Here is a 15237-nt window from a genome sequence, read left to right on the forward strand (position 1 = left end):
CAGAACATTCTCTGGGTTGGAGAGTCCTTAATGGCAACAAAGTATCTACTCGCACTCCACTGAGAATGGCACCTCCCTGTCCACCCAAACATGGAGCCTCCTGATGGTCACTGCCTACCACCATTCGCTCTTTGCTGTTGAACTGCTTGAGTTTGTGTGCTACATAGGCATCTTCGTGATGGTCTGTGGCAGGGAAGGACAGAAGCCCCCAGGTCCTCTGTGTTCTTCCATGTGGCCTTGAACCAGTGGTCCAGAGCCATGGTTTCCTTCCCACCCCCTGTCTTTTTGCCCTTCAACCTCTTCCAGTTTTTAGGTCTCTGATTTTCTTCTCTTGCCCACCCTGTAACCTTTCATCTCTTTGACCCCTGAAATAACCAATAAATGCATGTTATCGATGCAGGAGTTACTTAAAACAAGAACGGTAGTTTCAAAGTGTGTTAGGTTCTGATCCCTTCTGCCCATGTGAGCTGACCAGCAAGTACATGAGCCAGATTATTAGCATCATAACAACTTAAAACAAGAAACCGATTTCACCTCTCTTAGTTGCCCTTCCTCAGAAGTGTTTCTTACTTCTAGTTCTTTCCCCACCATTGCAGTCCACACCCATCTTCCCTCGTTCCAGTCTCTTCGCTATAGTGGTGGGGATGGTGGCTACCGTTGATGGGAGGCCTCATGGGGGACGCTTTCATTGTCTCATTTACATGTCCTAACAGGAGGTTTCAGGATGAACCCCGTGCTCCTTAGGGCGCCACATCTGTGGAGTGGCAACCGTGGCATTTTTTAAATACTGTCTATGCATTGACTTAATCCTCAGGGTGACCCATTTTACGTTGCACCCAGGACAAAATTGGGGATTTCGACTTTCAGACTTGCCATCCATCCCAAGACTGATATAGGTAGTGGAGTTAAGATAGAGGACATCTCAACCACTTCGCCATGCTCCTGTTACTTCTAGGATTCTTACTCCCACTGGCCTCCTTTTACAGATGGGGAAACTGAAGCACAGGGAGTTTTGTGGGTTTTTTAAAATAACTTACCTAAGAACACCAAGCTAACAGAAGGCAGAGTCAAGATTTGACCCCTGGTCTTTCTGATTCCAAAACCCGAGTTGCCGGCACCCTACTCTGTTGCCCCACCCCTACTCTTACCTTAGTTGCTGCACCCTGTCTGTAAATCACACCTGACTCAAACCCACCCTGAACACTTTTCTTGCACTCTCTGTACAGAAACACTCTGTGTCTGTTTCCTAGGTCTGATGTCTTTTATTTATTTGGACTTTAAGGAGCCTCTGAGATTTACCTCCTCTTATATCCCTTATTCCCACGGTGTTGAGAACCCATTCCTGCTTGGTCAGCCCGTCTCCATCACCACCCCACCAAGGTGCCAGACTTCTGTCTCCAGGTGTCTTTCACATTGCTCCCTTCATCTTTCAGCCTATGCTTCTGGAATGTTCTGTGCTGGCAAGGTCCAGTGGAAGGCCTGAAATCCCGAGGTCCTGGATCTCTACCTTCTCAGCATTGCTCATGTTTACCCTCTGTGGGCAGCCACCCTTTCTCTCCCCCTCCTTTGCTGTTTTTTCCTTCTGAACACCCTCTAAACCTCAGAGGCAGTGTGGAGTCTCTCATTCTGAAGACTTTATGCCTCAACCCATAAGTGAACTCTGTGAGGCAAAGACAGCGTGCCAACAATCCTGAACGTATAGTATTTGCTAAATAAGTAGGCATTGAGGGAGCTAGGAATTTGCAAAAAGCCTGCTTCCCCCACCCCCTGAGGCAAAGAGTCTAACTGTGTTACTTTGGAGTTCAGAAAAAATTTTAAAATCTTGATCTGTAGGATTTTTTTTTTTTTTTTAAGTGTGTGTTATTGTGTTTATTTTCAAGGCCGGCAAAACTGATCTTGTCACCCTCTTGCTGTTCTCCCAGTAAATGTGCCCTCGACGGTCATGGAGGCCATGTGCAGACAGGACGTCCTGCAGCCGTTCAGCAAGAGCGGCAAGCTGCCCCCTGCCACCCAGCAGCGCTCCGTGGTCTTCCCGCAGACTCCCTGCACCAGGAACTTCTCTCTCCTGGACAAGTCCGGGCCCATGGAATCAGGATTTAACCAGATCAACGTGAAAAACCAGCGAGTGCTCGCGAGCCCAACTTCCACCAGCCAGCTCCACTCGGAGTTCAGCGACTGGCATCTCTGGAAATGCGGCCAGTGTTTTAAGACTTTCACGCAGCGGATCCTCCTACAGATGCACGTGTGCACACAGAACCCCGACAGGTAACCCCGAGTCTCGCTGCTCCCCACGCAGGGCGACCGCATGGCTTGTCTTCTGCCCGCCGGGCATCCGGGCGCCTCCTCTGGCCGCACTGTGCCTGCGTGGGGGCTATGGAGGGGCGGGGTGGGGGAGAACCCTGTGATGGGAGGTGTGTGCGTTCTGGAAGGGCACAGATAAATGGTGGGGCCCCTGCTGGACTTTATGGTCGAGATGGGCTGTGGGTTATGGGGAGGACTCTGCTCTTGGTGTCCACGCTGTTCTGCCCACGACCAACAGGGAGCAAAGTAGACGGCGCACGCCTGAATATCATAGCTGGAAAAATGAGGTCAAGCTCATCAGAATCCTCTCTGTCTTCCTAAGATAATATAGCTGGCTGCTCTGCTTGCTGTCACAGGCATTTCAGGGTTCACCTCCAGTGTGCCGTGGGTATGAACTTAATTAAGTACTAAGAGGTAATGAATTGGAATTTTTTGCTTAGTACTATTTTTCTTCAGAGCATGCAAAGCCATAAATCCTGCAAAGCTGTCAAAAGGAAATACCTACTCGGCCAGTGATGTGGAGGAAAACAGATGCCACTTATTCAATAAACTAATATCCACACAGAAGAAAAATGTTGACTAGATACCTCAGAGTCAAAGTTGGTTTGAAAGTTTGTCAATAAAGAATTTTATGGCCATGAACTGAGGATGAAATTTAGCTGAACAAGTGAATTAAAATTTCAGGTGCTCTGACGAGTGGCACAGTAGATATAATGGAACTATTATTTATGAATCAGAACTGGTTTATTCGACAGTCTGGATAGCTAGGAGCGCAAAAGACAAAAATCAAAATAATTCCATAAAAAAGGAGTGTGTTTTCTCTCTCTCTCCTTCATGTCCTGTGAAAAATTTGATTAAACCCCAAATATCCAAGAATAGCCTTGAAAACGCACTTTGCATGGAAACGCCGGATAGAATTTTTTGGAAGGAGGATGGGAGACTCGGAGGCAGGTCTTCTGAATTATTTTCTTAATTTGGCCACTGATTCACTGAAGTCACTCATTCTCTCTGCTTTATTTCCTACACCGGGCTGTCCCCTCCCAGCCATGCAGAAAACTCATCAGGGACACAGAGAGTGGAGGGGTTGCAGAGAGGGGATGGATCTCTTCTAGAATAAGAGTCCCTTTTAGTGTACATAAGCACATACATTTATATGTGTGTATGTTTTAATTTGTGCCATTCTAGAAGCCACTTGCTTAAGCATCAGAGCATTGCTGTAATTAATGTTGAAATGGTTGCATGATGGGTGTTAAGGCGGCTGGGTCTTTTTTTTTTTTTTCTAGGATTTTTATTTATTTGACTGAGAGAGAATTCACAAGCAGGGGGAGCGGCAGGCAGAGGGAGAGGGAGAAGCAGACTCCCCAGCTCCCCACTGAGCAGAGAGCCAGATCTGGGACTCAATCCCCGGACCCTGAGATTGTGACCTGAGCTGAGGGCAGACGCTTAATCGACTGAGCCATCCAGGTGCCCCAAGCAGCTGGGTCTTTATAATCTTTTACTTCTGACAGGAGAAGCCCTAGTAAAAATATCACCAGATCTGAACATCTTAGTACTTTTTGGCTTTACAGGAGTTAGGAAAGTTTTGAAAATGTTTTCCTCACTCAGAAAGTGTTTTCTTTGAAAGTTCCTCTCTCTTGCAGGTGTACATAGAGCTTTAAGATCTATCTATCTAAAGTTCACCCTGCATTTTCATAGTTTTTTAAATATTAAAAGATGCATTAATTTGTGTGATCGTCGACATTTTAATCGAGTGCATTCAGATGTGTTTGGATCTGCTGTATGCACAGGTGCACTGATGTCATAAAAACTGAACATGCAAAGTGAAATGAAATGATGGTTGGAAGTTTCTGGATATTGGAATTCAAAGCTTAGCTTTGAGTATGATTTCATGCTGAATATCACATAAGACAATGAGAATAGGTCGCAGTAAATAGTTACTGAAACAGACTATTTTATCCAACCCCAATTACATTAGAAAACCATATGTGTATTATGGTTCAAGTCCCTAGGAAGTCTGTCCCATCAAATAATAGTATCATCATTTGCAAAGCATCTGTATAAACTGCCAGAAAAATACCTGACAGATGGAGAAAACTTACCTATACAAAATGCATTTTGTATCTCGATACACTGGTCAGTGCAGATTCTAAGCTAATTTAGAATTATTGGCAAAAGTCCGAACAGCGTGAGATTTCCATCCTGTGCGAGATCCTCGTGGGCTTATTTGACTCAGATCCCCAAGTGTGGTGTGGCCAGCCTTCCCAGATAAGGTACAGTGGTGGGCACTTGGTGCCCAGGTAGAAGGGCAGAGTGGGATCTAATTACTCAAGAGGTGGGTTTGTACTTCTCCCTTCCCTGAGCTTTGTTGCTCAACACTTGAAAGGTGGTCACCGTCATTCATGGATCAGTTGAATTCAAGATTTATGACTTCAAGAAAATTGGGCCCTTTATAGGCAAAGTAGTAAGGTACATTGCTTCTTGTCAGGGAGATGCTTGAATTACTCCCATTGTATTCAAATTGATTATTGGAGGTAAGGGGCAAAGAGTAGGAGATACCCACTCCCTTGGATGCACTTGTTTCTCTCTAGGTATCCAATTTGTTTTTAGCGTGTAGGACTGGAAGAGCTCTTTTCTGTTCTAGACCCTAGAATGCTGTCTCGGAACTACCAAGTCTGGAAGCAAAAGACATTCTCCATAATACTTAACCACATGAGTGAATTGCTAAATAGGAGAAATATCCAGAACTAAATTGAGGCATCAGATTTCTATACGATGGTCCTGAAATTTGGAGCCTTTTCTCTTATTATCCATGGGGAGAATTACAACTGCTGAATGTTCGTATTTTCTTTAGGTATTGACTTCCTAAACGAGCTGGCTTTTCATCTTTGGCAGTTTGTGCCCATTCAGCAGTGACAAAGCTTAGGACGTGCCAGTCAGAGACCGTTTCCCCTCTGTTTGAAAAACTCAAATGCTTTTATTTTGATAAGAAAATTTTGCTAGCACCAGAGGCGAAAAAGAGAGACATCGAAGACAAAGTCAGAGGGTAAACAGGTTAGAGTTTCAAACAGGTCCAAATTTGAAACAGGCCCCTGAATCTGAGGTCCAAAAGATTTTTCACTCAACGGACAGAATATTTGGCCATGAAATCCAAGACATTTGAACCTTCATCAAAGAGACTGTATTTGTGAGTTTTTCCATGTGAGAGACCATCAAAAAGTCTCTGCCTTGATATAAAAGAAAAAGATCTGGGGACACCTAGGGTTGCCAGCATTACCATTTTTCATTACTACATTATTTACACTAAATGCAGAAAGAAATTTCAGTTGACCTGGCCAGATAGGGATTAGCATTAAAGATTAAAAACATGTCCAGGAGGGTCCGGGGACCACAGAGATGTTATTTCTTGATTTTTGTCTGTTAGTATTAAACAGACCTCCAATGTTCTTCTTCCTTTTTCCCAAGTTACTGACTTTGTCTTTTCCTGAGTGAATTCAAAGGGAAGAAGCTGTTAGGTTGTAGATCCACCAAAATTTTACATCGGAACTTCATAAACACTTGGGGGTTTTGCATTAGCTTATGACCTAGCCTAGGATGGCTTAAATCCCTTTTGCTTGAACCAGGAGGTTAGAAATCCCTTTTCTCTTCTGTTTTTCTGCTGCAGAAACTTTGAACAGTCCCACTGGGGGGGCTCCAGAAAGGGGTAAGCAACGCCTTCAATCTCGGTGGATTATTTTCGGATGACCATGTCTTCTTTTTATTTTCAGCAGAAAGTGTCGTTATAATGCTTATCTTTATGTTGCATCCTTTTCTTGTCCCCTTTTTGATTTTTGTGTGGCCTCTGTTTGCCTTTTAGCCTCTGGGTACCCCATCAGCTCCTCACATTTGTGCTGTGTTCAGTATCATCATCTGTGATTGGTTTGGTGGTACCAGAGGGCAAGACGACCCTCCAAGGTGCTGTTTGGTAGGAGGAGCCTGGAGAGAATCCATCCCCATCCCCATAATCGTTTCTTAGCAAGGCGTCCGTGTTCCTGTGTTCCGCTGTCCTCCTCCATCCTTCCACACCCCTGCTCCCCAATCCCAACTGGGAAGCTTCTCTTCTTTCTAGGGTTCCATGTTCTCCAGGTCCTTTGGCTCCGTACTTTTGTCACTTCCCGGAAATCTTTCCTCCTTCGGTCGAGTTGCATTCTTTTCTCCCTCCTCACAGCCAGCAGGGACCTAAGAAGTGCTCCCTTTGAAGTCCTGTGAAATTTGCATGAGGGCGGACTTGACTTGGGGCAGAGACAGAATGTGGGCCCAGCCGAACAACATTTGTCCTGGAGGCTTCTGTTGCCGTGAATGAAAAATCCAAAGATTAATATTTTAAACCAAACCACACTTAATTTTGTTAAATGTTTCATCCTTTCTGCTCTGTGTACACCAAACCAATTACAGACTCAAAGCAAATGAATTGCACATTGTCCTGGAGGGGAATCTTGGGGAGGGTTAGTGCCAGTCACAGAGAGTGCCCGGGGATGTACAAAATTGTCTCGCCACTTTCTGTCTGCTTAAAAATGGACCCACAGTGATAAATGTTCACTAGGTCAACCCAGGCTTTGTCGGTTTTGTAGTTATTATTATTCTTTTTTTATTATTGAGTATGGGACACCTTCTCGTTTTCCATGAAGCCTTGATATTTCTGTGTTGACACTAGTCACACGCAAGGCTAGGTAAATTGAAAATCATCAAAATTAAGTAATTAATTTCTCATGCCATGAACTGTGGCCCTAAACCATGGAGCTCTTGGCTTCCATATTGGATAGCGTAGGCACAGAACATTTCCAGCATCGGACAACAGTGCTAGATGTCTCAAGTCATAAAAAAGCCATGAGCTTCTTCTGGCTTTAAGATGTCATCCCTGTGTGAGGAATGCTGGTTGCCTTTCTTTTGAGAATAATGAAATGTCTGTGGATGAAGACTTGGGGAGAATCCAAGTGCTGAAGGAAGGAGAATCCCATTGAGCTGTGAACCCGGAAGGAGAAAAGCCAAACACAGCCCTCCATGATGTCCCTCGTCCTGAGCTCCTGATGGTAGGGAGGAAGAACTTTGGAGTTGAAATGGATTGTATCTACCGTTTTAGCAACAATTGCTGGATTGCCGTTTGGCCAGACCTTGACAAATTAACGAGAATGTTAGTCATCAGAATAAAAAGCTGAGTAATGGCAATGAATTCCATGCCTTTCAGGTGTAAATTGTGAGTCTTAACCCCTCTGGCCATTTTTTCCAAAGAAGATTCCATAGTGGTGATCGTTTTTTCTGAGCCCTGCCCTCAGTTTTGGAGAATTCACTTTGTCTTGAAATTAGGCCTTTGTCTTTACGTGAAGCCCAACAATGCAGTTCCGTGTCAAAATTACTTTTAGATTGTTTCCTTTTATTCATTTTTTAGGAAATAGCAAAAATCCAGGGAAAGAAGGAATCTTGTCTAGTTGCTGGATATGGCTTCTGTAGTTTCTGAAGGCCGGGTTTCTGTAGATTTCTAGGCTGAGAGAGAGACAAGCTGTTACTACAGTGCCAGCTAGAGTATACGTTTTAGTTCTGAATGGTGTCTAAAGTCAGCTTCTGCTAAGGCAAATGTAACCATTTGGTATAAAATCTTATTCTTCAAGGTGCCGAAGGATGAAAGTATATCACTTTGTTTCTTGAGATCAGTTAAAGTAAGGTTTAGTTCTACATTTTGGTACTAGATTTTCTTGTTGCCTTGAATTCTCGGATGTTTACTAAGTAAGTTTAAATGGTTTGTATTCTAATGAGCATGAACACACACACACACACACACACACACACACACACACACACACAATCTTAGAAGGCTCCATGTCCAGGGAGCTGTCTTGTAGATGCAGTAGAAGATGGAGGTCATAATATTGATGCCGCGTCTCGTGGGGCCGTGTCTTGGAAAGATCCCCAGGCAGCACGTGGTTGTTGATGATCTGGAAGGAGGAGCAGAACACGATGAGATGCAGGAGAACAGCTAGCTCAGCGTATCGCTCTTAGCAGCGAGAGGAGACAGTCATCCGGAAGTTGAGTTGACTCGTCCAAGTCCCACAGCTGCCTGATGCTAGCGGCTGAAGCAGGTCTCCACTTTGCTGTCTCCCCCTTTTCTCTAGACCTTTCCATTCAGTCCCGCTTAATGCTACAAGGTTTTTATAAAGCCGTGCCTTAGGTTATTGGATACCTAGCAAGTGCCTCTTGGGCCAGGATTGGCCAAGGGGGATGTGTTAGAGTCCTCTATGCCTTCCCTTGGGATTCCCTTGATAGGAGAATCCGAGATAAGCCTCCTTGGGGTCATTTCTGCTCTTCCATGTGCAAATCTTTGCCTTGGCGACTATTAACGTAAAACGAATGGATTGACTTCTGACTATAGGAAATAAATCTCTCCAACTTCTGACAGCGGACTTAGAAAAAAAGAAGAGATTAATTGGTTTTATTTAGTGGCTTATTGTTTATTGTGATAGCTATTAAAAATAGGTAACCAGAGGCTAATCACTGTTAATGGTCCCTTCACTATTAGAAAAATCAATTGTCAGGGGATATAGCATATATTAATAAATTATTTTGTTTATAATCTTCCATAACATTTAAAAAAGTGGACTCCTGAGAGAATTCTTTTATTGAGGCACACTCTAAGGTCAGTGGTTACTACAAAGGCCAGATCTGGCAGGGGGATCTTTCTGTGTATATGAAATTTTAATGGCGTTCAAAGCATTATTTAATAACACGCACGTGCAATTATCAAGATTGATAAACTCCTTACCAAGGACGCTTCTATATATTTTTTGAAACTTGTTTGAGAGCAGTTAAATAGATTTCTAAATGTAAGTAATTAAAATTGTATAGTATTGAGTTATTGACCAATCCTGGACTATTAATCAAGCTAAAAAATTCTACAATCAGTGCTCAGCGCGCTGAAGCCTGGTAAAATAATAGTGTTGGTGTTCAGTGAGGCAAGTAGCCACAATTAAGCACTTCACTTGACAAATGAGCGGGTCCACTTTATTTTGCACTTAATTGAATCATTGTCCAGGCTCGCTCACCATTGTCTCCTGGCCCTTCGTTTTGGTTCCTGGTCTTTGGAGCTTGCGCATTTGCGGAAGGTAGAGCAATTAAGTCAGCATCTGCCACTGGCTTTCTCAAACTCAGCCAGGAAATATCTGGGCCACCAACCAGGACTTTGCCAGCGCCTTTGCCATCCCTCGTGACCAATTCTTAATTTTCTTCACCAGAATTTTAATAAACAAATGAGAGCACTGTCCAAGAATGATGTGCGGTAGCTTCTAAAGGGGCAAACTCCCCCAGGTTTTCCCATCCCTCCCCAGATTCTGCGTCAGTCAGCAGCAGAACTTACGCAGAGAAGACAGAATTTTAATCTATTTTATGAAAACCCCAAATTGATGTGCTTCTCCTGAGCTGGAAAGAATGCTCTCTGATAATCTTGCTAATTATCAGGTCCTTGTCACAACTTCCTTCCACTGCCCTCACATCACCGTCCTCCCTCCTGCAAACACAGTGACACCCCGTCATTTCTGTGCCGCTCTAAGTCATTGCTTGCCACCGAATTAAACTGGGGAGTTGAAGTTTAAAGAGAAGACCCGGGGTATAAATATTAGTGTGTGTGCATTTGTGTGAAGATTAAGCACAAGTCAGGATTGCTTTTATAAAGAGACAGATCTGGTTACACACCTGGGTTCGTCCATGAACTCTCCAGTGACCCCGAGTTGAGGTTGTATTTGCAGACCCCAAGGCAGTTGTGTATTTATTAAAACATGCAGGCAGCTTGCTGCCTTCTCTGCATGTTTATGCCAGGATCAAATCCCCACACCGTACAGTAACCTTGGCCTCAAGAACTTAATTCCTGAGAGGACAGTGTATCCCGCGTTTTCTGAACTGACAGAGATAGTAACAGATGCTCTCCCTGCCACAGAGGATTAGTGTGAAGATGAAAGTAGGTAATTGATGTAGCACTTTGAAGAGTTTCAAGTGCCACAGAATTAGGAGCAACAATTACATAGCTTCTCTTCTAATGTTCTGCTTAATCGAGCCCCAATGCTCCCAAAAGTGCGCTAATACTTGCCTCGGGTGGGGATAAAAACAAGAAAGTACGGGTTCTTGAAATGATATGGTTAATCCAGAAAGGAATACCTGTTTGGGAATTAAAATGCTTCAGAAGCTCTGTGAATTTTGTCCCCGTGGCCCCATGTGCGGGTCTCAGGGGACCCTGCAGCCAGAGCCCAAGGGTGCTGTTTGGAAAACTGAGAAAATGTCACCAGAAAGCTTTGGCCCTTCACTCACGATGCTGATTTGCCCTGAATGACAGACGGTAATGACCAGGCAGTCTCTTTATTTATTTCAGACCTTATCAGTGCGGTCACTGCTCCCAGTCCTTTTCACAACCGTCCGAGCTGAGGAACCACGTGGTCACCCACTCCAGTGACCGGCCTTTCAAGTGTGGCTACTGTGGTCGTGCCTTCGCCGGGGCCACCACCCTTAACAACCACATCCGAACTCACACTGGAGAAAAGCCCTTCAAGTAAGTAGAGCCTACCCGCAGAACCTCCTTTTCTCTCAAGCTGTGCAACCATGGACACAGGACGATCTTTCTGGGTCTGTTTTCTCCTCAGAAAAATAAGAAAGTAGGAATAAGTCATTTTAAGATTCTTGCTAGTGCCCAAGGATCTATGTTTCTAGAGTTTAAGCTAGGAGCCCCCACAAGGTGCCACCTTTGGACCACCAGCAAGCCCATGACCATCAAGTGAGGTGACCCCGGTTTAGGACATCTAAAGAGTCATCCCTTGGGAAACCTGAATGTTTCAGGATTCTGGTGGATTTTGTCCTCCTCTTTTCCTATCTGTTCAAGTGGCTTAAATCTGTGATAGCAGCCCACTTGTAGGTTTCCGAGTGTACTCTTCAGATCTCAGAATTACTGTGTTGGTGACACAAAACCGAATGAAACACAACCACACAGGGGGTACATTTGAATTCTTGAGGATTCAGAGAATGTGGAAAAAGGTAGGACTAAACTCCAAGGACTTTGCAAGGTAAGAGCTCCCCAGAGAGAGATTGTTCTAGATACAGCTCAATCATAAAAACAGCAGACATTTGAATCGTGCAAGATGGTCTGTTCCTTCACTCACTCATCTGTTTTTGTATGTGCTGTTCATTCAGCAAATATTTATTGAGTGTCTGCTTTGGTGCTGGGTACCCAGCTAGGTGTAAAAGATATAAAGGTGAATGAGATTCACTCCCCCAGTCTTCCACATCATTTATGGGGGAGCCCAATTAATAAGCAAGTATTACAACATAGGATGAAAAGTATGAAAGTGAAGAACAGTAAGCTATATTCATACAGTGCTGCAGGGTAGCCCAGAAATGGGAGTTCTCTGTGCTGTCTGGTGGACATGATGTTTAAGATGGGTTTTGAAGGATGAGTAGGAGTTTTCCAGGCATACAAAGGAGAGAGGCATTTCTGGCAGCCCACACAACATGTGGAAAGGTTTGGGAGTGAGAACCAATACTTTTGACTTGGTCGGTTGTGTCAGACGATCTTCCGGTGTCTCTGTGATCAACTCTTTTCTCTTCACCCCTCCACATATCTCTATTCATTTGCCATCTTGGTTTTTCCTGGCTGGGAAGGAAACTCTGAAGAACAGAGATGTAGACTATTTACTTTCTATAAGACAAGATCAAGCAAGAAGAGAAATAATTCAGGCAGTGGGAGACAAATCCACTTGCTCCGTCTCAGCCAACAAGTCTTTGTAGAGTCTAATAGCCCATGATCTCCCTTTTGGACTTGTTGGTGTGGTCTGTTGTTGTCCCGGTGTTCAGCCTGAGGCTCAGCTTGTCTCAGGGTAGCAGAGTCTGCTGGCCTGGGTCTTGCCTGCCTCGGTGTCTGCCACCAGAGGGAAGAACTCATAAAAGCTGTCATCTTCACTTACCTCCCCACAATTTAGTTACCTTTATTCATTATCCTTAACTAGTTTCATCATGGTTTAATTTATGATATTGATAATCAAATGAGTTTTAATTTTTGTCTGTGTACATGGGTGCAGGTTGTACACTGCACAAAAACTTTTGACTAAGGGGACAGGAAGAGGTCGAAAATCAAACCTGCACTGTACCAGCCAGGTTGGACCTTCTGGGGGTTCTGAGAGCCCGGAGGGACTGCTTTTTTGCAATCTACCCTAGGGGCCAGTGGTTAGCGCAGATGCTAGAGTTCCTGTCACAGGTGTTTTCATCCCGCACTGTGGACTTTGTCATTGCCCTCAGGCCTGACCCACAGATTCTGGCTTCATGACTGCTCTGGATGGGGAAAAGGGCAGTCACCCAAGTGCCAAGCCTTGGAGCAGGAAAGCTTCTCAAAAGCAAAGGTGCTGGAGGATTGACGATCCTTCTGGCCCCTTACGTTGGAGAGGGCAACCCGACGGAGAGAGTGCCAGGAATCAGATTGATTTTGATCTTGTTGCTCTGTAAATAGATTTTAGTAATTAATTGAAGAGGTTTCAGGGTCAAAATGGGAAATAGATTTCTATTAATGTTAAGGTGTTACTTATGTGTAACCTCGTTGACTCCACTCAATTTTTCCCCTCTAACATCCTGTTTTTGTCATGTTTCCAATAGAGTTGCCATTTTAACTTTAATTCGTCAGATTAATATTTGAGGGGCTTTAATAATTGCATCTTTTTCCTTTCTTAAAGTATGTTTTTTGTGACCATCACCTAATTTCACTGGGAGAACAAATTAAGAAAATCGTATGGTTTGGTTGAATTAGATTCTAGCTACACGCTCTAGTTCCTTCTGCTTCTACTCATATTCAGGTGGCTACATGCTGTATGTAGGGTGGGGTGGGTTTTATTTCTTTTGATTCATCAAATATATATTCCCAGGGGAGACCCAAGTGTATGGTCATGTAAATAGTGCAAGTTTTAAACATCTTCTAGGAAATGGAAAGCTCAGCCTTTCAGTATATACAATCAGACCATCCAGGATTGAACTATCCCAAGGGAGTTTTGGGAAGCTTCTCACCATAGCTCATGGATATCCATCCCACGGACATTTGTAAATATTAGGAATATACCCTTTTTACAAGCTCATAAAAGAAACATTCAAAAAAACTTTTGTTGCCGATTAGTCAATAAAACGGATTTTGCCACCACAGTTAATTTTACTATTTCAACTAATGGGTATTGGCTTAAACAATGTTACAAAGGAGGGGAAGGACCTCATAAAGATGTAGACCCCTAAAGTGTATGCCTCGGGCAGCTTCCACGGAGATGCCCCAAATGGCTCAGCCCCCAGATTGTCCCACCCACCATGGCCCCAGAGGCTTTCACAGAATTCGCAGGAGCCTGCCACAACAAGGGAGGGCCCTTTCCAACATCTGAAATCTTCTGCTGGGATGTGGGTGTCAGCAGATCAAGATTATTGCCATCCAAAGAAGGCTGGAGAAGATCTGGCATTAAGAGATCAGAGTCTCGGTCCAGGCTTTGTCTCGTGATCTGGTTGGCTGAGATCCCACCGGAATCCACTCCACCCCCAAAGCAGCAGGTTGGTCACTGGCCTGTTGGCAGGTGACTTGACTGTCTTGGTGGGACTGGAAGTCATTGACAGCAAAGGAACCAAAGCAAGGAAAAAGGAAGAATATTAATTGGCATCTCCAACTTACTCTTTCTAGTGAGGACTCCTTTCTCCTTCCCTGTTCCTAAACATAACCTCTGAAGATTTCAGACAGGCACTGCTCTCTGCTCTGCTCTGTCTGGATCCTTGTAAATTCCTCTGTGCTCAGCTTTGGAGCATGGGAAGACCAGGACTTCCCATATGAAAGGCTCTTCTCTGCATGTTTGTAAAAAGCAGGGGAAAATACTCATCAGTACATCTTTGCCTAAAGTAAAGAGTGGCTCATTATAAAATTAAAAAAAAAAAAATCCAAGGCTATTCCAAAGAGCATCTGATATTTTTAACAAGACTTAGGCAACAGAGCATATGAAAAGAGCACATCAGTAAATCGGCATTGAGCACTTTGTATCCCCAAGCCCTGCACAGGCTGGTTCAGTCCAAGACATATTTGGTGACAGGCCGCAGAGGCACAAAGGAAAGCTTCTTGAAGGTTTTCTTTGTAATGGAACTTGGTGTCATTTCGGCATCTGTCAATTTCCGCTGGTAATTGTGAGGCTCCCGGACCGATAATCCAGCCAACCATCACATAAAGCAAAGAATGACTTCAAATCTAAAAGGAAATCAAATCTAACTAAGATACCCAAACTGGTAGCGAGTTGGAGGCTTTCTATGTCCTGAAGTATTCAGATCCCTTTCCACTTCAGTGTCCCTGTGATAGCCCCTGGAAGCCTGTGACATCAGCGCAGAGAGGAAGACCCCTGCGCAGGAGCCTTCCTTTGCTCTTGGCTCATTACCCCCATCTCTCCTTCCTTCTTATTCTGCTATGCCGCATGAAGTTCAGGATCAGAGGTCCCCAGGCCCCCATCTGGGTTGGACCTCAGGGTTCATTAGATGCCAACTCAGACAAAGTCTAGCTCTGACTTGCCGCCCCAGGCTTTTGCATGAAGTATGTCTTTCTGAGGAGTTTTATTCAACTATAAAAAGACCTCAGGAAGAGAACTTTTCTAAAATGAAAAGTAATGAATGTAAAATGGAGGCTCTTCCTTTATTTTAAAATAATATTTTTTTCAGGGCCCCTGGGTGGCTCAGTGGGTTAGGCCTCTGCCTTCTGCTCAGGTCATGATCTCAGGGTCCTGGGATCAGGTCCCGCATCGGGCTCTCTGCTCGGTGGGGAGCCTGCTTCCTCCTCTCTCTCTCTGCCTGCCTCTCTGCCTGGTTGTGGTTTCTCTCTGTCTGTCAAATGAATAAATAAAATCTTTTAAAAAAGAAAAAGAATATTTTTTTCTATCT

General features: G+C 44.2%; 1 protein-coding gene across 1 annotated transcript in view; it reads left to right on the top strand.

Moving 5' to 3' along the window:
- PRDM6 (PR/SET domain 6) overlaps window positions 1-15237 on the top strand; it is a 105158-nt gene that overhangs the window by 86673 nt on the left and 3248 nt on the right. Inside the window, exons 6-7 of the mRNA XM_082724361.1 lie at window positions 1923-2265; window positions 10688-10864. Coding sequence (XP_082580487.1) covers window positions 1923-2265; window positions 10688-10864 — 520 coding nt within the window. The remainder of the gene's footprint in view (window positions 1-1922; window positions 2266-10687; window positions 10865-15237) is intronic.

This window comes from Mustela nivalis, assembly GCF_964662115.1.
Source record: "Mustela nivalis genome assembly, chromosome: 3".
NCBI lineage: Eukaryota > Metazoa > Chordata > Mammalia > Carnivora > Mustelidae > Mustela > Mustela nivalis.